Genomic DNA, 21,668 nt, shown 5'->3' with positions numbered 1-21,668 from the left:
AAGGACTTTCCTTCCAAATGCTAGGTCTATTTGACATTACATCCAATCTATAATGTTTAGCAAAGGTATAGACGGATGACCATGTAGCCGCCCTGCAAATCTGCTCACCAGATGGCTAGCCTTTTCAGCCCAGAAAACAGACATCTCTCTGGTGGAATGAGCATTCAAGGATTCTGGAGGAAGCAAATCTTGATTTTTGTATGCCTCACAAATTGCCAGTGTGTTTTTGGAGATTTTCTTCCCTTTGTTGGGGCCTCCATATTGTAAAATAGACTGAGTACTGGAGAAAGGATCAGAGCCTGACTTAAGTAGAAGATGATACTCCTAATATCAAGCGAGTGGAACGCCTCTTCCCTGCTATTTGATGGATTCTGACAAAAGGATGGAAGGATTATGGGCTGAGACATGGAATTCAGATGAGACTTTGGGAAGAAATGAAGGCTCCAACTGGAGGATGATTCTGGTCTTCCAAAATACGAAAGTAAGGCTTGAATTTCCCCCACTCTCCTAGCTGTAGTCAGGGCTAACAATGCTGCTTTTCATGAAAGCTTGTCTTATTTGAGATTCAGATATTGGCTCGAAAGGCTGCATGGTAAGACCTTAAAGAACCGTATTGAGATCCCAAAGCGGAACATTTCTTGCTCTCAAGTTCATTCGTGATGTAGCCGTCATGAATCTCCTAATCCATCTGTTTTGGGCCAAGTCAGTATCAAAATAGGAGCTTAGCGCCGAGATCTGGACCTTAAGAGTGCTTGGTCTTAATCCTTTAGACAGATCGTTTTGCCAAAAATCCAGATCTTAGATATATTCGGCTGAAAGGGATCTAGTGTATGAGGGTCATACCACAGCTTGAAGGCCTTCCAGATCTTTCCATAAATGGAGTTTGTGACATGCTTCTCTGCAGTGTATAGATCACCTCCTCTGAAAAGCCTCTGGCTTTCAGGATGGTGGCTTCAGAAGTCGGGCTGCTAAGGAGAGATTTTGAGGGGTCAGATGGTAGATCGGACCCTGATGCAAAAGATGGTGTATCCAAGGAAGAATCAACGGATCTGCCACCTTCAAACTGTTCAATATTCCGAGGATTGTTTTTACACTTTCGGCCCTGATTTTTTGTTAAGTCCTTGGTAACAGAATTGGGAGAAACGCATGCGAGTCTGACATTCCAAGGATGAGCAAAAATGTCTATCCCCGCTGCCGGATCCTTGGGGTCCAGGGAGAAAAAGGTTTTTACTTTCGCGTTCGAGGTTTGTGATCAGATCCACTTCTAGATTTCCCCATTTCTGTACAACCATGTGGAATATCTTCCAGTTCAGACTCCATTCCCCCCGGATGAATGTCCCTTCTGCTTAATAAATCAGCATAATTGTCGGAGCCCTTCAGATGCAGAGCCGACAGGGATAGGAGATGAAGCTCTGCCCAGCGAAAGATCCTTGCGGAGATTAACTGCAGGTTTCTGTTCCTTGTGCTTCCCTGATGTCTCAGATGGGCTACAGTTTTCATATTATCCGAGTATATCCTGACATGCGACCCCTGGAGTAGGGACTCAGCTGCCAGAAGGGTCTCTTCCACCGCTGTCAATTCTCTTAAGTTCGAGGACTGATACGCAATTTCTTGTGACCAAAATCCCTGAAAGGCCACCTGGAAGACTACAGCTCCCCATCCCCTCTTGCTGGCGTCTGTCTTGACTGACAAACGGATGCTGAAACCATACTGTTCCCGTTTCCAAATTTCTCGAACAAAGCCACCATCTTAAAGATACCAGCAGGATTCATCTACCAGAGCAGGTGAAAGTGAGGGAACTTTGAGATCTGTCCCAGTGGGAAAGGATGAAGCTCTGGAGACCCCTTGTGTGTGCTTGAGCCCAAGGTACCGCTTGAATAGAGGAGTTCATGGTCCCCAGGACGGACATGCCGAACCTTACAGAGACCTTGTTCAGGTTCATTAGTGCATGGACTTTTGACCTCAGCTGAATTTGCTTTTGCCTTCGCAAAAATGAGGCCTGCTGCAGGGAAAGAAGGATCCCCAAAAAGATCTTCTTGATGGAGGGAAGTAGATCCGACTCGTCGCGATTTATCAGCCATCCCAATGATTCCAGAGTATGAAGAGTCATCTGGAGGTGCTCCTTCAATACTGGGACTGAGGGAGCAATTAATAAAAAATCATCCAAATATGGAACGATTCTGATATCCCGTCTTCTTATAAAGGCCATCACTTCCGCCATGAGCTTCGTGAACAAGCGGGGAGCCGACGAAATCCCGAAGGGAAGCACGTTGAACTGAAAATTATGTATTCTTTGATTTTGACTGGCAGCAAATTTGAGGAACTTCCTGTAAGAAGGATGAATTGGCACATGATAGTACACCTCTTGCAGGTCTATTGAAGCCATCAATAAATCTTCCCTAATCAGTGGAATTGTGGACTTTATAAAGATTCCATCTTGAACCTTCTGTATTTTACATATTGGTTGAGACGTTTCAGATTGAGAATTATCCTGTAGGTACCGGATGCCTTTAATAAGAATATTCGAGAATAATGACCCTCTCCTCATTCTCTGCCAGGAACTGTTGATATTTCCGCTGCATTTAGTAAATCCTGAAGACCTGATATTAGGACTTTCTGCAATCTTGAGGAAGACCAGGTTGCCATCTCTACTCTTCTTGGTGGGTAAGCAGCAAAGTCTATTTTGATTCCTGTTTCCACTATCTCCAGTATCTTTCTGTCTGTTGATATTAGCCACCAATGTGGAAGGAAACTTGCAATCCTGCCTCCTACATTCCTGGCATCATTGTCTGTCTTGTCTTGAAAAATATTCTTCCCTCTTCCACCTTTGGGGGTAAGACCAGCGACTGGATTTTCCTTTGCCTCTATAGTGAAAAGATTGCTGTTGCTGAGATGAAAGAAATGGCCTCTTCCTAAAGTTTTTTGGAACTTTTGGCTCTGGTAAAGATTTTTTTCTTGTCCGAAGCTTTTTCTAAAAGCTCATCCACTCACTTGCAATAACTCCTCTTCCATATTTTCTGATGAAAAATAGTACTTTCTGTCCTCCTCACTTCCCTGATCTGAACTCAGGTCACCCTTTTCAAGCTCTTCCATAGAAATATTTTGAAGTATTCCTGACTGGATACTTCCTCTTTTTAGCCACAGAAGGACCCTCAGCCCTCACTTGCTGGAAGGGGACTGTGAGAAGGAAGCTAGTGAGGACTGCATTTTCCGCCAGACCATTCCCCCAACTTTTTCCATAAGGCACGGATGTTCTTCTTTCACAATATTCTCCATACATCTCTGGCACAAGGGTTTCTTATGGCCTGAGGTAGACTTTTTTCTATAAATGGCACATTTGCATATTGTAGTACTTTCACCCACTTTTGGTGCATGATCCTGGTCTCCATAAAATTAGAAGGGAAGATTTATTTAAACTTTTCAGATCCTGCTCAAGAGTGGGGAATAACCTATCCCAGGAGTACTTACTGAGGCTTGGTTCGCGCCGGGCTCTGCAGATGCAGGCTTTGAGACAACACCTTCCATAGATAGACATTTTCTGTCCTACCTTATCGCTGTCTTCTCATCTGGGCCTCTTATAGAAGGAAATTAGATCCAGCGCCGACTCACCAATCAGGTGGAAGTTTTCCTCCATTTTAGGAAAAAAACTGCGTGGCCCCATGCGTTCCACTGTAGAACGCAAGACGGAAGTGACGCCTCCGGCCGAACACCGCGTACTTCAGGTGCGTCCTGCATGCCATGGACAATCCACAGGCTGGGGGGCTACAGGAGGTTCCCAGCCCACCACCCACTCAGTTTTACCCGAAGGCCCAGGAGAATGGGGAGGTCCCGCTCGAGTTAACAGGAGCTAACAGGGGAGGAAGGCCAGAGGCGCTCGATCCCTGCAGCCCGGCTCAGGTATGTTATTAGGGCACTGCTTGCTGGCCACAGCTACCCTAGGAACCTCTTCATCCTATAGGGACAGGAAAACACTGGGGATAGTATAGAGGAGGGGCTATTTAACCTCTTGTGCTTCCTGTCCCCAATTAGGACTGGGAGGCAACCTCCAAGTGGTGCTGTCATGGAGGGGTTTGGAGAAAATGGCTTTTATTATACACAGATGGCACGCCTGGTTGGATGGGCATCTCAGGTCTTGATACAGCGCCAAAGAGACCAAGGAGTGCAGATTACCGGTAGTTTAAAGCCTGTGCATGCGTACTACTGTACTTTGCTCTGCCCTTGGCAGGGCAAAGTACACTGGCACAGGAGCAATGCAGGACACTGCGTGGATGACCTAAGACGAGTCATCCACACAAAGCAGGGAAGGAGCACTGCAATTGTAAGAGGAGCCGGACCAAGACCAGAGATGACTATCGAACCGGACCGTCTAAGTAGAATAAAAGCTATTTTTTTGCCTTGCAAATGGATTGGGGACATATATACAGCATTCTAGTATGCTGTAACAGAAGGCTTAAAAAGGTGCTGGCCGTACTTTACATGTGGGAAGACCTGGCGACAGGTTCCTTTGAAAATATTCCCTAAAATCAAAACTAAAGTTGCACATTTGTTTTATGTTCAAGTATTTGTTAGGCCATGTTCCTTAAATTAGCCCATGTAAGCTATTCTTTAAAGAGTAACTTAATTTTTTAATTCATAAATAGTACACATGAAGATAAGAAACTTTGTAATATATTTTATCAGATAAACCTGCTTCTTTCTCCTCCTGGATTGATCATTCAATCTCAAAACCCAGATAAAAACATGTCTTCAGTGACTATAGATTGTTATTACAGAGATAGAATCTTGTCAGTAGTAACTGCTATCATAGAAGGGAGAGCCAGGGAGGAGCGAGAGTAGAACTACCTTTTCTCTCTCTCCTCCTTTCTACATAGACTCTTATAAAAAGCAACCAGCATCTCGGGAATATAAAAATCTGTATTCTCTGAAGACAGATTTTACCTGGGAATTGAGAACTTTGAGAAAGATCGATCAGTCCAGGAGGAAAAAGAAGCAGATTTCTCTGATAAGATATTACAAAGTTGCTTATTTTCAGGTGTTCTATTGATTTATGAAATTAAAAACACTTCAACCGTTTTCTGACATGGAGGGTAATAGTAAGCCCCCATGTCAGATCCCCCCTGTTTGGTGTGGGCTCCTGCGCTGAGCCCGCACCTTTCCGGGCACATGTCAGCTGACATGTGCCCGCAGTTGCAGGTGGAATCACGATCCACCCGTGGCTGTTAACCAGTTAAATGCTGCTGCCAGTCTGACAGCAGCATTTAATTCACGCTTCCGGGAAGCGTGTCATTGGCCCCGCCTATCAGCGACCTCGTCACATGATCGCGGGTCGCCGAGGGGTTGGCATAACAACCCGGGACCTGCAGGAGACCCCTACGGTTGTCACTGTCAGATTTCTATGAGAGCCACCCAGTGGTTGGCACTCATAGCAAGTGAGCAAATCTGCTACACAAGGTGATCTGATCATCGCCTGTGTTCAGCAGAGGTGATCAGGCAAGTGCTGCTTCTAGTCTCCCATAGAGACTACTGGAAAAAAAAAAAAAAAAAAAACACACCAGAATTACTTTTTTTGGTCGCTGCAACATTGCAATAAAATGCAATAACGGGCGATCAAAGCATCTACCCCAAAATAATATCAATAAAAACGTCATCAGGGCACACAAAAAACACAAGCCATCTCCTGGCCCCAGTCCCCCCCCAAAAAATGGAGGCGCTACGGGTGTCGGAAAATGGCAACTTTTCTTCTTTTCTTTTTTTTAAACAAACTTTAGATTTTAATTTCATTACTTAAATAAAAAAGAACCTAAACATGTTTGGTATCTACAGACTCGTAATGACCTGGAGAATCATAATGGCAGGTCAATTTTATCATTCAGTGAACGTGGTTAAAAGAAAAAAAAGTAAACTGTAGAATTGTACGTTTTGCAATTTCACAGCGCTTATAATTTTTCCCGTTTTCTAGTACACAATATGGTAAAACCAGTGATGTCATTCAAAAGTACAACTTGTCCTGCAAAAAATAAGCCCTCACATGGCCATATTGATCAAAAAAAAAAAAAGTTATGGCTCTGGAAAGAAGGGGAGCAAAACACGAAAACGCAAAATGCTTTAGTTATTAAGGGGTTAAAGAACCTCAGCAGCATTTAGCCCATTAAACAAAAGGCATGGCTATAATGGCACTGTGACGCTGATTGATATGATACCTGATGTGAAGTGATCTGCAGAATACTCACCTTATGAAGTTTTCAGAAAATGGCAACTTCTGTGCTCCAGTGTGCTTTGGGGCAGGTTCATCTGGTTCTCTGAACTCCCCCACCCCTCCTCCTCCCCCCACCAGCCTCCTGTTTCTCCTGCAGGTCACAGATGATTCACCTTGCCCCCACATCCCACCCCAAAATACACAAGCGGTCATTTCTGGAAAACTTCATAAGGCGAGATGCCTTCACATCAGGAGCAGATTAATCAGCATCACAGTGCCATTACAGCCATGCCTTTAGTTTATAGGGCTAAATACTGCCGACAGGTTCTCTTTAAAGTTTGTGAAACTGCAATCAGCCAACAGGCATCATGTGCTCATAGGTTCTGGAAAAAAAAAAAAAAAAATTATACACGAAGCAGCTCACAAATTAATTATGAATATAAATATTGTTAAATTATTTAACATGCTAAAAAAAAAAAAATACACATTGAAAATATGAGGCCAATATACATACCATCAGAATCCTGAAACTGTGAATAATCAACCACTTTTCTGTTCCTGAAAAATAAAAACATTTACAATTAAAACTTGAAGTGGGAGTGTCTTTCCTACATCAATTCTTGAGTGTCTATGTAAGAAAAAAAAAAATTGTGGGTGGAGATTTTACTTTGGCTCTCAGTGGTCCCAGCATAATCCCCAGTGGATGTTTGTATAAACACCGTACTATCCAATTTGGCTTTAAGTCCTCAGTGGGGCCATAGAAAGGCTTTCCACTATGTTAGATTAGATGTGAACACTACAATATTCCATGGACAACATGCAAATATTTAAATTTTCAAACAAACTTTATTAACATTTTTTAGATTACGACAATCTTAACATGAATATTTATATCAGTTTTAACAATGGTTGAACGAATTTACAGTCGATCAAAGCATTGCACTCCTCATCCGAGTTATACGGCCATCTGACTTTTCACTTAGGCTATGTGCACACAGTGCGTTTTTTTATGACAGGATTTCCTGCCTGGCATTCACCGTGGAACCAGGAAGAAAAAAAACCCTGGCTGCTGCCAGCACTTGTCATGACATCAGCGGATGTCAGGGCCGGCTGCAGCAGAGGGTTACGTGATGCCTGTGAGCGGTCACCAATAGCGCCGCTCACAGGCATTATCTGCAACGGAAGGTATATACAAAAAGTCTTAGAGGCCTGGGGGGGGGGGGGGGGGGGGGATACATTGGGGGGTAATCTAAAGTAGTGCACAACCCCTGTAAAGGGATTCTATCAGTAGAATCAACCCTCCTAAGCCATCTTCATGGGCAAGCAGATCATAGAAAGGTGAATAAAATTATATCTTGTTTTGTGCAATTAAATATTTATTGGAGAGAAATCCACATTTTTTCCCTTATGTAAGTGAACTGTTAAGATCTACAGGGCGGGCATGGATATCCCTGAAAATCTGCCTCCAGAGCCTATTTTAAATGAAAGGCGTTACTATTACAAGCGATGGAAGGCCTCATATGATGAGAGATTGAAAAAGTTGAGCTTGTTTAGCTTAGAAAAAGGACACCTCAGAGGGGATCTCATTTACATGTATAAATACACATGTGGTCAGTACAAAGGTCTAGCACATGACTTATTCCTTCCAAAGACCATACTAAGAACCAGGACTGAAGTCGGTGTCCATTTTGGTGGAGTCTGTATAAAATGGACCGACTTCAACTTCTAAAATATATGATAAATTGGGTACAGTGGTTCAATGCAGTGTGTGAATATTTTTTTCATAAGAATTTGGGAAAGTTATGAAATGTCCTATAAATGTCTGTCCTATTCCTGATCTAAGGGTCTAGACTTTTAGCTGAGATTAATCTGTGCTACAGTAAATGTATCACTTACACATGTATGAGGGAATCGGAGTCTGTCATGGAAATTGAGGAGTCAGACTTTTGGCTTACTGACTTGACAGGTTTACAACAGTGGATCCTAATGAGTTTCTCTTTCAAGGGGTATTCTAGTTACAAGTTACCACAGTACAGGTGATAACTACTAGATCAATCAGTGTTTGACCACCGAGACCCTCATCAAAAGCTCAAACAAGGGACTAGAATTAGGAAGGGTTATGCATGTGGGCAGAAATTTGGGAATACAGGAGATAACGGAGTGGTAGCACACATGTATATCCCCTGGTCTATTCAACAAGTCACCTGTTAGGTTAGGGTCTCAAGAGGTTGGACCCCTACAGATCTAGTAGTTAAACCTGCTTGTAGCACTGTTCTACAGTTACCCAGAACTAAAATTTTATGCGAAATCTCTTCTCTACTGTACATGCCCAGTCCTTTAGTATTGAACTATAGATAACTTGCAGGTTCACATGCACAGGTGTACAAAGTGAGAAAAGATATATACATATACAGGCATACCTCTCAAGGTTCTGTGTAACCAAAACGTAGGCACACGAGTTAAAGGTCCCTTTTTTTCTTTGCTAATTTTAAAGTGATGCCTACTTTTTTATCAATTTTAAAATTGAATAATTGTGTAGGAGGCTTTGCACTCCATTTTCTTTGTTTAAAATTAATTATATTACCATATATAAAAAATAAATTTCAAGGGGATTTTTTCCTCACTTCAAAGTTACATTTGTCATCTAGCCTTCATAAAAGTCTGAGACAACTACTTATAGATCAATATATGTTTCCCCCATGCAGGAGTATGGAAAAGTTAGATGACAACCCATATAGCAACTGGTGTCTTCATGATATAAAAGAAAAACGATATCCTAGAATGACTTAACAAGGACAACTAAAGGACTTAGACATGTGGTTTCAAAAAGGAATCCCTGATTACGTCTGCATCTTACTTTCCCCAACATGACATGTAGAATCAATGTCACTTACCGGATAACTATGGCAAGCAGACCACTCACTATAAGCTCAGGAATAACTTTAGACTCTGTTCACACATTATAGAAAGATTCTGTAACAAATCTGCATGTGTTACTTGTGGATTTTACGCACTTCCATTACAAAAGCATTGAATAGGGTGAAATCTACAAGGAAAGGCTGCACAAGGACAAGCATGCTACACACTGGAAATTAGAATCTATTTTTTTTCCCCCTACAACATGTGATATTCACATGTGCACAAGTAGTCATGCGAATATTAAGAGATTCAAATGCAAGTCAATGGCGGTAATTACACAAAATAATTGGTAGTGCTGCAGATTTTTCCACAATGATAATCCACAGTGGAGATTTCCGCAGCATGTGCAGAGCACATGCGGGTTATCATTGGGGACATGGCAGACCCACTATCAAACGTTTCTGCGGTGGAATTGCCGCTGCGGAAACGCTTAAAAAACGCATAGTGGGCACACAGCCTCTGACATTTTCAAAACGCCATTTATTTGTGCTGTACTGCAAATTTTGCAATGTGGAATCCACATGTGAACTTGGCCTTCTCAAGAATTGTATTTTTTTTGCCCAAATGTGTAGAAAGCAACAAAAAAAAAAAAACCTAAATATTTTGCTAACAATTTTGACTTTATAAAGCAACTGCGAGGAGCTCATCAGGTGTACCGGGAAATGTGCTTGGTGGTCGGATCCTGCCTAGAGGGTCTTGTATTCCCCACAGCCTTTGTTCAGGCAAAGCAATGTGTATACTTTTTGCCCTCCCCAAAACAGCTGCTAGCCCAACCCTCTGCAACCTACTCTACAAGCCTCCATGTATAAGGACTTCTAAAGATTACAATGTAGAAATATACAAAATGATGGCAGATTTACTCGGCTCCTCATATAAACACAAAAGTCTTAGCAGTAAAGTGCACAGCCGCCAGGACGTACATCTACACCGCCCGGTATCAGCCGCCAGGACGTACATCTACACCGCCCGGTATCAGCCGCCAGGACGTACATCTACACCGCCCGGTATCAGCCGCCCCGTTAGGACTCATGGAGACCAGCGCAGTCACATCCAGCCCTCCCCGCTGCTCAGCTCGCATCACAATGAAGGGCAGCAGCGTTAGCGTGCTCCCCCGGAGCTCACAATGGAGGAGCAGCACACCTGTGCACGTATCACACAGAGCGGGCTGTGCAGGCGCCATGGCTGCCTCCTCAGCTTCACACGATCCCCCCATACATACGACACAATGAGACTTGTAGTCACAGCCGAATATCCCCCACACGTGTGCACACACGGCCTGCGTTCCCGGGCCTTCTACTCACCTCACCGGCCTGGACATGGCTCCTGCGGACACTAACCAGCGACAACAGTCGAAAGAGGTGGGAGATGAGGGGGGCGAGCGGCTTCCTTTGTATGAGACCCCCGGGAGGCAGCTTTATGGAGGGTGGGGGTTGCTAAAAGGAGGAGGGTTGGGAGCTAGGAGGCCTAAGCCTATGTGTTCTCCTACTAAAGAAGGGGGGAGAAAAATCCCAGCTATCCCTTCTTCCCCGGGAAAACCTTACATTAATGGCCGTCTAAGCAAGGAGTGAAAAGAGGCGGGAAAACCGGTGGAGGCGGGGCTGAGCAGCTACTCCACCACCAGGCGACGTAGTATGCGCACGCTATGCTCCGAGTAACGCTCCCCAGTCACGCCCACCCCCTATAGATACAGCTACACAATCCTTAATCCGAATTAAAATGCAAAATTTATCGCTGCCTCAGTGTGTGAATCCCCCCTCCCCAACCGCCGCCTCGAGCCCCTGAGCCAAGGAAGCAACCTAACGCGCTGGGTGCACGCCTCGTAATGCTATTGGCTTGTTTACGACACACAGACATCTGATTGGATTATTCAAAACATCACTCTTGCAAATAATTTGCTACGAGGAGGTCTGAGTAGGTGGCGCGGCGGCCTAGCTGGAAGCGAGTGTGGTTGAGAGGACACTCCTCACACGAAAATGGAAGATGGTTTCTACCTCAGACTGTAAAGACGGCAGATTCGCGACAGCGTCCTGTCGCCTGTTACACGCGGCCATGCTGTTTAGCCTGCCTATAGGCTTACTATTGTGCCCTGCCGGGATAAAGCGTAAAGTTTATTTAGTTTCTTAAGATGCAAAGAATTGATTTATGCAGATTCGTCAATAAGCGAGTTTGCATACATGTGAGGTAACGCAGGACTCGTGGGGGAAGACATGTTTCTGAACTTCCTGTCAGGAATCACACTGCCCTGTTGTGTTTAATCCCAGTGCACAGCAAATGGAGGACATCATAAATGTACGGTCTGTGATATGGCGGGGAGGCAGCTCCCTTCTGCTGCACATTGGAATATTAGAAGCCATAACAAAGTCCCACAACTCTGAAGTGATAATTCTGTGTAATCTCTATGATAAATTCAAAGGACCTTATTAAAAAAAATGTCCAATTTTAATCCAGAAAAAGATGCTTTTCCATGAGCATTGTCCTCTATACAGCATCTGCTTTACACATCAACAGTGAATAACATTTACAAGACCTATTTCAGTTTCCTAGGTTTAATAATGGTAATGAGTCTGTAAAAAATGTGCACCCATAGACTTGTATGGGCAAGTCTCATCTGACGTACAAAAGAGAATAGTGCATACTGATTTTATCCCATGGATGTTCGATTTGTGTGAAAAATGGCCATCTGAACAGCCCTATTGAATAACATTTGTCCGAGTGTGGTTAGTTTTCTCTACAGACAGCATTTGGACCAAAATACAGTGATCATAGCCTAAGGCTGTGTTCACAAGGTGCGTTTTTGCTGTTTTTTTTCCGCAGGCAAAACCTGCTCTCTTGGCAGAAAAGAAGCAGTTTCAAAAACACATTTTTTTTGCTGCATTTTTCTTATGCATTTGTCTCTATGCATGCTGATAAAATGTAGTGACCCCAGTGGAAAAAAAATTATGCAGCTTCCTGTAGAGTCGCCCATATTTTTTCTCAGTGATTTGGAACATGGAGCCTGTACATCCCTTGTGACTTATTACCACAGACAATTATTAGCTATTAATAACAGCTCACAGCTGTTTGCTTAGCCTTTACTGGTTAGTTTGTGGGGGTACCTCAGAAAAAAAATGATGTAGGGTCCCCCTATAATTTCTGACCAGCAAAGGCTAAACAGACAGCTGTGAGCTCATATTAATAGCCAGGGAAGGGGCCATGGATATTGGCCCCCAGCCAGGCTAGCAGCATCAGCCCTCAGCCGCCCCAGAAATGGTGCATCTGTAACATGGCACTTAGCCTCCGCTCTTCCCACTTGCCCTGGTGCGGTAGCAAGTGGGGTAATAGTTAAGAGGTTAATAATGGAGAGGCGGGCGCAGCTTCAGTGTCAAGCAGTAACATCATGAAGGTCAGACACACAAAGCTGCGTTCTTAGGCTCAGCTCAGTGTATCCTGAGCTGAGCCTGAGAACACGGCTAGCTATGACCAGTGGTAACCTTAATGACGTTACTCAAGCTGCGTCCCAAGCTCAGTTCAGTGATTCCTGAATGCACAGCTGAGCGGTCGCATCATGTCATCGCTCAGCTATGCATCCAGATGTAACTGAGTTGGGCTCGTCGTGGGACAAATGGATGATCGACGAACAGGTGAGGGATATGGTGTTATTAGTTTTTACTTTACAGTAATAAATGGGTAACAGAGGGTGGGGAGTGTTTATATCCAATAAAGGACTTTACTCATTCTTTATTACATTTGACTATGGGGTTAGTAATGGGGGTGTCTTATAGACACCTGTACATTACTAACCCCTGGGCTTGATGTCAGTGGCCATAAAACAACTAACATCAACCCCACAACTATTACCCCACTTGCCACCGCACCAGGGCAAGTGGGAAGAGCCGAAGCGAAGCGCCAGATTTGGCGCATCTTATGGATGCGCCATTTCTGGGGCGGCTGAGGGCTGATGTTCTTAGCTTGGGAGGGGGGCCAATATCTATGGCTCCTTCCCTAGCTATTAGTATCTGCCAACAGCTGTCTGTTTATAGTTTGCCGGTTAGAAAGTATAGGGGGACCCTACTTAATTTTTTTTCTGGGGTTCCCCCATAAACTAACCAGTAAAGGCTAAGAACGCAGCTGTGAGCTGTTATTAACCCCTTTACCCTGAAGGTGGTTTTTATGTTAAAGGGAAGGTGCCGCAGTTTTTTTTTTTTGTATTAATAATTATTGATTATATAATCAGTTATTTTTAATACAAAATTAAATTCACTGTTTGAACCGTTTTTTTATTCTTATTATTTTAGTCAACAGCTGGGGGCTGCCTTTTGCATTTTCTGGTGTGTAACAGCAGTTACCTCAAATACGGCAGCCCCTGTACATAGGACTCTGCAGTCGGCCTCCGACTGCATATGCTGCATTAAAACAGCTTTAGCTGTGACCTGGGCACGCCCACTGGGCTGTCCAGGTCACACCTATGGGAGGAGATCGGCGCCATCTTTCTGAAGCCCACAGCTATGCTGTGAGCTCCATTTTCCCCCTGGATGATGTCACAGCAAACCATCTCAATTGGGTACAGGTCTGGTGACTTTGGAGGCCAGGTCATCTGGCGTAGCACCCCATCACTCTCCTTCTTGGTCACATAGCCCTTACACAACCTGGAGGTGTGTTTGGGGTCATTGTCCTGTTGAAAAATAAATGTTGGTCCAACTAAACGCAAACCGGATGGAATAGCATGTCGCTGCAAGATGCTGTGGTAGCCATGCTGGTTCAGTATGCCTTCAATTTTGAATATATCCCCAACAGTGTCACCAGCAAAGCACCCCCACACCATCACACCTCCTCCTCCATGCTTCACGGTGGGAACCAGGCATGTAGAGTCCATCAGTTCACTCCTTTCTGCGTCGCACAAAGACACGGTGGTTGAAACCAAAGATCTCAAATTTGGACTCATCAGACCAAAGCACAGATTTCCACTGGTCTAATGTCCATTCCTTGTGTTCTTTAGCCCAAACAAGTCTCTTCTGCTTGTTGCCTGTCCTTAGCAGTGGTTTCCTAGCAGCTATTTTACCATGAAGGCCTGCTGCAGAATGTCTCCTCTTAACAGTTGTTGAAGAGATGTGTCTGCTGCTAGAACTCTGTGTGGCATTGACCTGGTCTCTAATCTGAGCTGCTGTTAACCTGCGATTTCTGAGGCTGGTGACTCTGATAAACTTATCCTCAGAAGCAGAGGTGACTCTTGGTCTTCCTTTCCTGGGGCGGTCCTCATGTGAGCCAGTTTCTTTGTAGCGCTTGATGGTTTTTGCAACTGCACTTGGGGACACTTTCAAAGTTTTCCCAATTTTTCGCACTGACTGACCTTCATTTCTTAAAGTAACTCGTTTTTCTTTACTTAGCTGCTTTTTTCTTGCCATAATACAAATTCTAACAGTCTATTCAGTAGGACTATCAGCAGTGTATCCACCAGACTTCTGCACAACACAACTGATGGTCCCAACCCCATTTATAAGGCAAGAAATCCCACTTATTAAACCTGACAGGGCACACCTGTGAAGTGAAAACCATTTCCGGTGACTACCTCTTGAAGCTCATAAAGAGAATGCCAAGAGTGTGCAAAGCAGTCATCAAAGCACAAGGTGGCTACTTTGAAGAACCTAGAATATAAGACATATTTTCAGTTGTTTCACACTTTTTTGTTAAGTATATAATTCCACATGTGTTAATTCATAGTTTTGATGCCTTCAGTGTGAATGTACAATTTTCATAGTCATGAAAATACAGAAAAATCTTTAAATGAGGTGTGTCCAAATTTTTGGTCTCTACTAGGAAAAAGCCAATGTACTAAATGATTTTTTTTTCAACTTTATTTACACAAGAAAATCGCATGACAGAAAACATGATCAGTGATAACAAAAATTCTCCATTAAATGTCACTTGCTTAACCCAGCAGGAAGTATGGCGGCGTCTAAAAATCACTAAAGTTGACAAATCCCCGGGCCCGGATGGGATACACCCGCGAGTACTGCAGGAATTAAGTAACGTCATAGATAGACCATTATTTTTAATCTTTAAAGATTCCATAATAACAGGGTCTGTACCACACGACTGGCATATAGCAAATGTGGTGCCAATATTCAAAAAGGGGACAAAAACTGAACTTGGAAATTATAGGCCAGTAAGCTTAACCTCTACTGTGGGTAAAATCCTGGAGGGTTTCCTAAGAGATGCTATAATAGAGTATCTGAGGAAGAATAACCTCATGACCCAATATCAACATGGGTTTACGAGGGACCGTTCCTGTCAAACTAATCTGATCAGTTTTTATGAGGAGGCAAGTTCTGGACTGGACCAAGGAAATGCAGTGGATGTTGTGTATATGGACTTTTCAAAAGCTTTTGATACGGTTCCACACAAAAGATTGATACATAAAATGTGAACAATGGGGATAGGGGAAAATATATGTATGTGGGTTAAGAATTGGCTCAGTGATAGGAAACAAAGGGTGGTTATTAATGGAAAACACTCAGACTGGGTCTCAGTTAACAGTGGGGTACCACAGGGGTCAGTATTGGGCCCCCTTCTTTTTAACATTTATTAATGACCTTGTAGGGGGCATACAGAGTAATATTTCAATATTTGCAGATGACACTAAACTCTGCAGGGTAATCAATACAGAGGAGGACAATTTTATATTACAGGAGGATCTATGTAAACTAGAAGCTTGGGCTGATAAATGGCAAATGAGCTTTAATGGGGATAAATGTAAGGTAATGCACTTGGGCAGAGGAAATAAAATGTATAATTATATGCTTAATTGTAAAACACTGGGCAAAACTGTAACTGAAAAAGACCTGGGTGTATTGGTGGACGACAAGCTCACGTTTAGTGGCCAGTGTCAGTTAGCTGCTGCAAAGGCAAATAAAATAATGGGATGCATTAAAAGAGGCAGAGATGCTCATGAGGAGAACATAATTTTACCTCTATACAAGTCATTAGTGCGACCACACTTAGAATACTGTGTACAGTTTTGGTCTCCGGTGTACAGACATAGCTGAACTAGAGAGGGTGCAGAGAAGAGCAACCAAGGTTATTAGAGGACTGGGGGGTCGGCAATACCAAGACAGGTTATTACACTTGGGGTTATTTACTGTGGAAAAAAGAAGGCTTAGGGGTGATCTTATTACTATGTACAAGTATATGAGGGGACAGTACAAAGACCTTTCTACTGATCTTTTTACTCTGAGTCCAGAGACGGGGACAAGGGGGCATCTTCTAGGTCTGGAGGAAAGAAGGTTTAATCATAATCACAGATGGGGATTCTTTACTGTAAGAGCAGTGAGACTATGGAACTCTCTGCCACATAATGTTGTAAATGAGTAGATTGTGAGCCCTCGCGGGCAGGGTCCTCGCTCCTCCTGTACCAGTCGCTGTCACATTGTGCTCAAGATTATTGTAATTGTTCTTGTATTATACCCCTTTTTCACATGTAAAGCGCCATGGAATAAATGGCGCTATAATAATAAATAATAATAATAATGAGTGATTCACTATTAAAATTTAAGAAGGGCATGGATGCCTTTCTTGAAAAGTACAATATTACAGGTTATATACATTAGATTCCTTGATAGGGCGTTGATCCAGGGAACTAGTCTGATTGTCGTATGGAGTCGGGAAGGATTTTTTTTCCCCAATGTGGAGCTTAGTGTTTGCCACATGTTTTTTTTTTGCCTTCCTCTGGATCAACATGTTAGGCTATGGGTTGAACTAGATGGACTTAGTCTTCCTTCAACCTTAAAAACTATGTTACTACTTTAGTTGTTGCCTGACCTCAGACTTTGCCTTTTGAGCATTATTTAGCCTTACTGTTTTGCCTTTGAGTGCTCTCTTGTTATCTGATCCCGAACTCTTTGAATTCCTTGTCTCACGGCTTGTCCATGAGAAGTGACTCAACGTCACAATACGGCCGTATATTATTTTTTTTTTGCCAAAATGGATCATATTCACATGCTTTGTGATCAGGTGGCGAATCTGACCCAAAGTATCTGGCTAAAGAGCACCAGAACCTTGAATCATCTCAGTTCCAGTTTCAGGGCCAGTCTAGCTTTATGAAAGCCCCCTATAGTTCTTGGCTGCCGACAGTGACTGTGATGTCTGTACCTTCAGATATGCAGTTGACCTGTTTCTAACCTGAAGTGCTGCTTCCTGATAAATTTTCAGGAGAGAAGAATCAGTTTAGAGTATTCCGGGAGAGCAGTAAGTTAATTTTACCCAGTGACCTCGGTCGTCAGGGGATGAGCCCCAGAGGGTGGGAATAATTATGTCCCTTCTGCGAGGGGGTCCTCACACCTGGGTGTTTTCACTGTACCCACAAGCCCAATAACGGATATTTACATTTTTTTGCCTAATTTGGATTCTCGCCAGGAACATGTCCGTGTGGTGTTCCAAAGGTTGAGGGAAAATTCTTTGTTTGCTAAATTTGAGAAATGTATTTTTTATAGAAAATTTTATTTCTGAGGTTCATCTTATTGTCTGATGAGTTTAAGATGAATCCTGGGAAGGTGCAAGCCATAATAGATTGGGCTCAAACCTAGGGACCTTGAAACGTTGCAACGATTTCTAGGATTCACCAACTATTATATGAAATTCATTAGGGGATTTTCTCAGATTGCTAAAACTCTTACTAACCTCACACGTAAGGGGGCAGATCTCAAGGTTTGGTCATAGGAGGCTATTAGGGATTTTGAACAATTGAAAGAGTGGTTTATGTCTGCTCCTGTTTTAATCCAACCCGATCTCCAGGAACCATTCATTGTGGAGGTGGATGCTTCGGCGGTTAGGGTAGCAGCTGTTTTATCTCAGGGTTCCAAAACTCTGACCAATTTGCGTCCGTGTTCATTTTTCTCAAGAAAAGTTTATTATGATGTTGAAAATCTTGAGTTACTCCCTGTTAAATTAGCCCTTGAGGAATAGAGGCATTTTTTGGAGGGGGCAGTTCATCAAGTCACTGTAGTCACTGACCATAACAATTTAGCTTACATTACATCAGCTAAATGGCTAGCTCCTAGACAGGGCAGATGGTCCTTATTTTTCTCTAAATTCAATTTCTCTATCACATTCAGGCTGGGGTCCAAGAATGAGATGGCTGACACATTATCATGCAATCTTAATTCAGTTTCCCCTCCAGAACACCCATCCTCCATTCTCTTACAGGGCAATGTGATGTCTATGGTATCCTATTAGCTAGAAGCAGAGATTCGTAAAGTCCAGTCGTTGGCCCCTTCTGCTACTACAGCGTCTAAATTATTTCTTTATAAACAGCAGCCAACATGTCAAATAACCAAAAAAAACGGGTTAGAATCCCGGATAAACGAACCTTATCCAGACAGCCTACTCACAGCATATATAAAACCAAACAGAGACTAGGAGTATAAATGGCTTATAAAAGAAGATTGTTTATTAATAGATAAATATACAGTACAAAAATACATTTTAAATATCATAAATGTAGAAGAAAACTGCTCATGTGACCAATTTGGGGTGTATATATTAAGGTCCTACAAACTATTATGCACACTTTCTCTTGAGAAAGCTGTCCTGTGGCAGCGAAACGTGCATCGAGGTGCTCCTGCTACCCTGAGGCTCCCCCCTTCCCTGCGTTCCCATCCACTTTGCGGTAAGTATATATGTTTCCTTCCTGGCAAGTGGGGTTTTCCCACATCCATTTGGGCCACTACTGCAGTGGTGAGTGTGGCTTGAAATTTTGATGGCTGCAACTTCCTCAGCATTTGGGATGGGATGCAGTGAACTTTTGGGGACCTTGGTTTAGGCACTTTGTACTTTTTTCCCCTTCTCCTACATTTATGATATTTAAAATGTATTTTTGTACTGTAGATTTATCTATTAATAAACAATCTTCTTTTATAAGCCATTTATACTCCTAGTCTCTGTTTGGTTTTGGTCTAAATTATTTGTACCTGTGTACCTAAGATTACGTCTGTTGCAGGAGGTTCATGATTCCATCTTGAGTGGTCAACCTGCGGTCACAGCTACGTAGAAAGCTATTGCTTGGCTCTTTTGGTGGCCGTCTGTGAATCATGATATTAAAGATTTTGTTTCCACTTGTGAAGTTTGCGCACGTGCTAAAGTCTGTCATAACTGGCCGTCCGGGGAACTAGCTCCATTGCCAATTCCAGAAAGACCGTGGACTCACCTGTTCATGAATTTCATCACAGATTTGCCTCTGGTGGGAAAACTGTTATTTGGGTGGTGGTTCGCCGATTCATTAAACAGGCTAATTTTATTATTTTGCCAAGTTTACCTAATGCAGAGACACTCTCCAGGTTGTTTATTTGTCATGTTGTGAGATTGCACGGAATTCCTCCTAACATTGTGTCTGATAGGGGAGTGCTATTTGTCTCCAACTTAGAATCCCTAATACACCAATTAGTTAACAAAAGACAAAAATAAATGTTAACCAAAAAAAAGTCTATGCACACATTTGTCATTAGAGGCTCTTTTTCCAGCCTGTTTTGGTAGTACCCTCATATTCAGTGGAAAAAATTATGCAGCATGCCACATGTCTTTCCATCAATATGGTGGATACCATGTACTTCTATAAATACCATTATTAAATATGACATTGGTATTATTGGTCCCTATTGTGTGGCAGGGCATTTGGTGCCAGTGCACAGAGAGTAAGAATAAGTGACATCCAACCCATTTATATAGGATGTATTCCTAAGTGATTAATTTGAATCATGAACAGTACAGATATGACCATTTTCGGGAAAGCCCAGTAAGGAAACAGACCTCACCAGACTTCCAAAAGGACAAGCCTGGTTGTATATGGAATGGTTTTTCTTCCCGGCCTCAAAATATTTAAAATTCATCTCTTTTAGTTGGAGCTATTGGACACATGGGATAAGATGAAGAAGGAAATAGAAGGTTATTTTGAGTATAATCTTGGCACTGCAGATATACCAAGGAATTGGCATATTTTTTGTTTTCCATAAAGAAATTTGTGAATATAAAGGGGTGTGAAGACCCGGGGTCTTCTGTGGGCGTAACGCTACTCAGACAACACAGCGTGAGGGTAAAACAGCGTGACAATACTTTATTGAACCACAAAGCTGCCAATAAACACACAGAACAGTCCCAGCAAATGCCCAAGATGGTACAACATTACACAGTCTCACCCTTCCGTTTCGTCCGCCTGGGATAAAACAGCGGTTACTTTGGAGACTTCCAGGGCCGACTACCTCAACCAGTGGCTCCCCCCCTTCTGGCGGGCCCCCACAGAGAGGAGTTAGCAGCAAGCTTAGGAAGCTAGCAGTCCATCAAGGTACAAGACCAGGAGACCCAAGGATCCAAATCTGGCCTCTCTGAGAGTTTCCATGGGTTCTAGGCGACCGGTGGGTCCCTCCTAGCAACCCCAAAACAACATATCCATGGGGCCAGGTGACTTCTTCGTCCTCTCCTGGACTCCCCAAAATGTATCTATGTCTTTCTGATGGTCAATGGAGCAGGTCCGAATCTTTCCAGTCAGGGCCTGTACCCTTAGGCTAGAATCATGTAGAATACAAATCTGTGTCTCTTTAGATGCCATGCAATCCATCTACTTTCCTGAAGGATGTCTCTCATTCTCCTTCCAAAGTCCTTCTGACTCTGTCTCAAGTCTGACTCTCTGTCCCAAGACTCCCTCTGTCTCAGAAACACATCTCCTTTCTGCTTCTCTGGGCTCAAGTCTGACTCTTACAAAAAAACACATGTTCCTTCTGCTTCTCTGGGCTTAGCCCCCAGAATGGCAAAACTCCTCTCTGCCTCCTCCCCCAAAGCTAAGTGTGCGTATCACATGTCAGAGGTAAAGGTGCAGGGCTCACCTATCATTGTTTGAGATAATCTATTTACATACTTGGTATCACAGGGGATCTTGCAAATACACATCATTGTTTCTGAATCAAAGAGCAGATAACATTCAGGGTTATACAAATAGTAGTCTGTGTTAATCAACTAAAGAAGAACAGAGATTAAAGAGTCAACATAAAAATAAAGGAATGCTACTCTTGCCATCAGAAAGTATGTCGGGCATAATTAAGATTTTACTCTGTATCGTCACATTGCTCCCCCAATCTTAATTAGCCAGACATGATAGGATCCCAATCATCCTTCTCCACTTATTGGAGACAGTCCATCAGCATCTGTTTAAGCACAGACATGAATGTAAGATGTTCCACCTTCATGGGAACAAAACTTTGCATCATCTAGTTTGTACAGAGCATATTCCATGTCATTCTTGCAAATTAACTCCAAGCGTAATTGAAGAAAACAGACTGGTACCATTGTGTCCACACATGCCGTCCTCAGCATCCTGTGGTACCTGGATTAAATCCGATGAGTGTCGGTGGCCTGGTATTCAATCCCTTGAAGCTGGCACAGCTCCTGAAGTTGATGTTTCTTGCTGCTGTTTATCCTCTCCGGTCTTTCCAGGGCCGGGCTGGTGGGGTTGGACATGGTAGCATCCGAAACCCGCTGTGTATGCCTCACCTATGGTCTGCTGGGTCTGTCTACATACCTCCCTGGTTGTGGA

The 21,668-nt window shown here is 43.2% G+C and overlaps 1 protein-coding gene across 1 annotated transcript in view; it reads right to left on the bottom strand.

Annotated features, from left to right (window-relative positions):
• The window catches only part of NUCKS1 (nuclear casein kinase and cyclin dependent kinase substrate 1), a 32,876-nt gene extending 21,966 nt beyond the window's left edge, over positions 1–10,910 (bottom strand). The window contains exons 1-2 of the mRNA XM_073666952.1: positions 10,417–10,910; positions 6,711–6,754 (exon numbers count right to left, since the gene is read on the bottom strand). Coding sequence (XP_073523053.1) covers positions 6,711–6,754; positions 10,417–10,433 — 61 coding nt within the window. The 5' untranslated portion in view covers positions 10,434–10,910. The remainder of the gene's footprint in view (positions 1–6,710; positions 6,755–10,416) is intronic.
• Positions 10,911–21,668: the final 10,758 nt, after the last annotated feature.

Source organism: Phyllobates terribilis, unplaced genomic scaffold (assembly GCF_046119375.1).
Source record: "Phyllobates terribilis strain yellow unplaced genomic scaffold, ASM4611937v1 Scaffold_2__4_contigs__length_985480577, whole genome shotgun sequence".
Classification (NCBI taxonomy): Eukaryota; Metazoa; Chordata; class Amphibia; order Anura; family Dendrobatidae; genus Phyllobates; species Phyllobates terribilis.
Note: the sequence above shows the minus strand (reverse complement) of the source record. Positions and strands in the feature narration are given on the sequence as shown.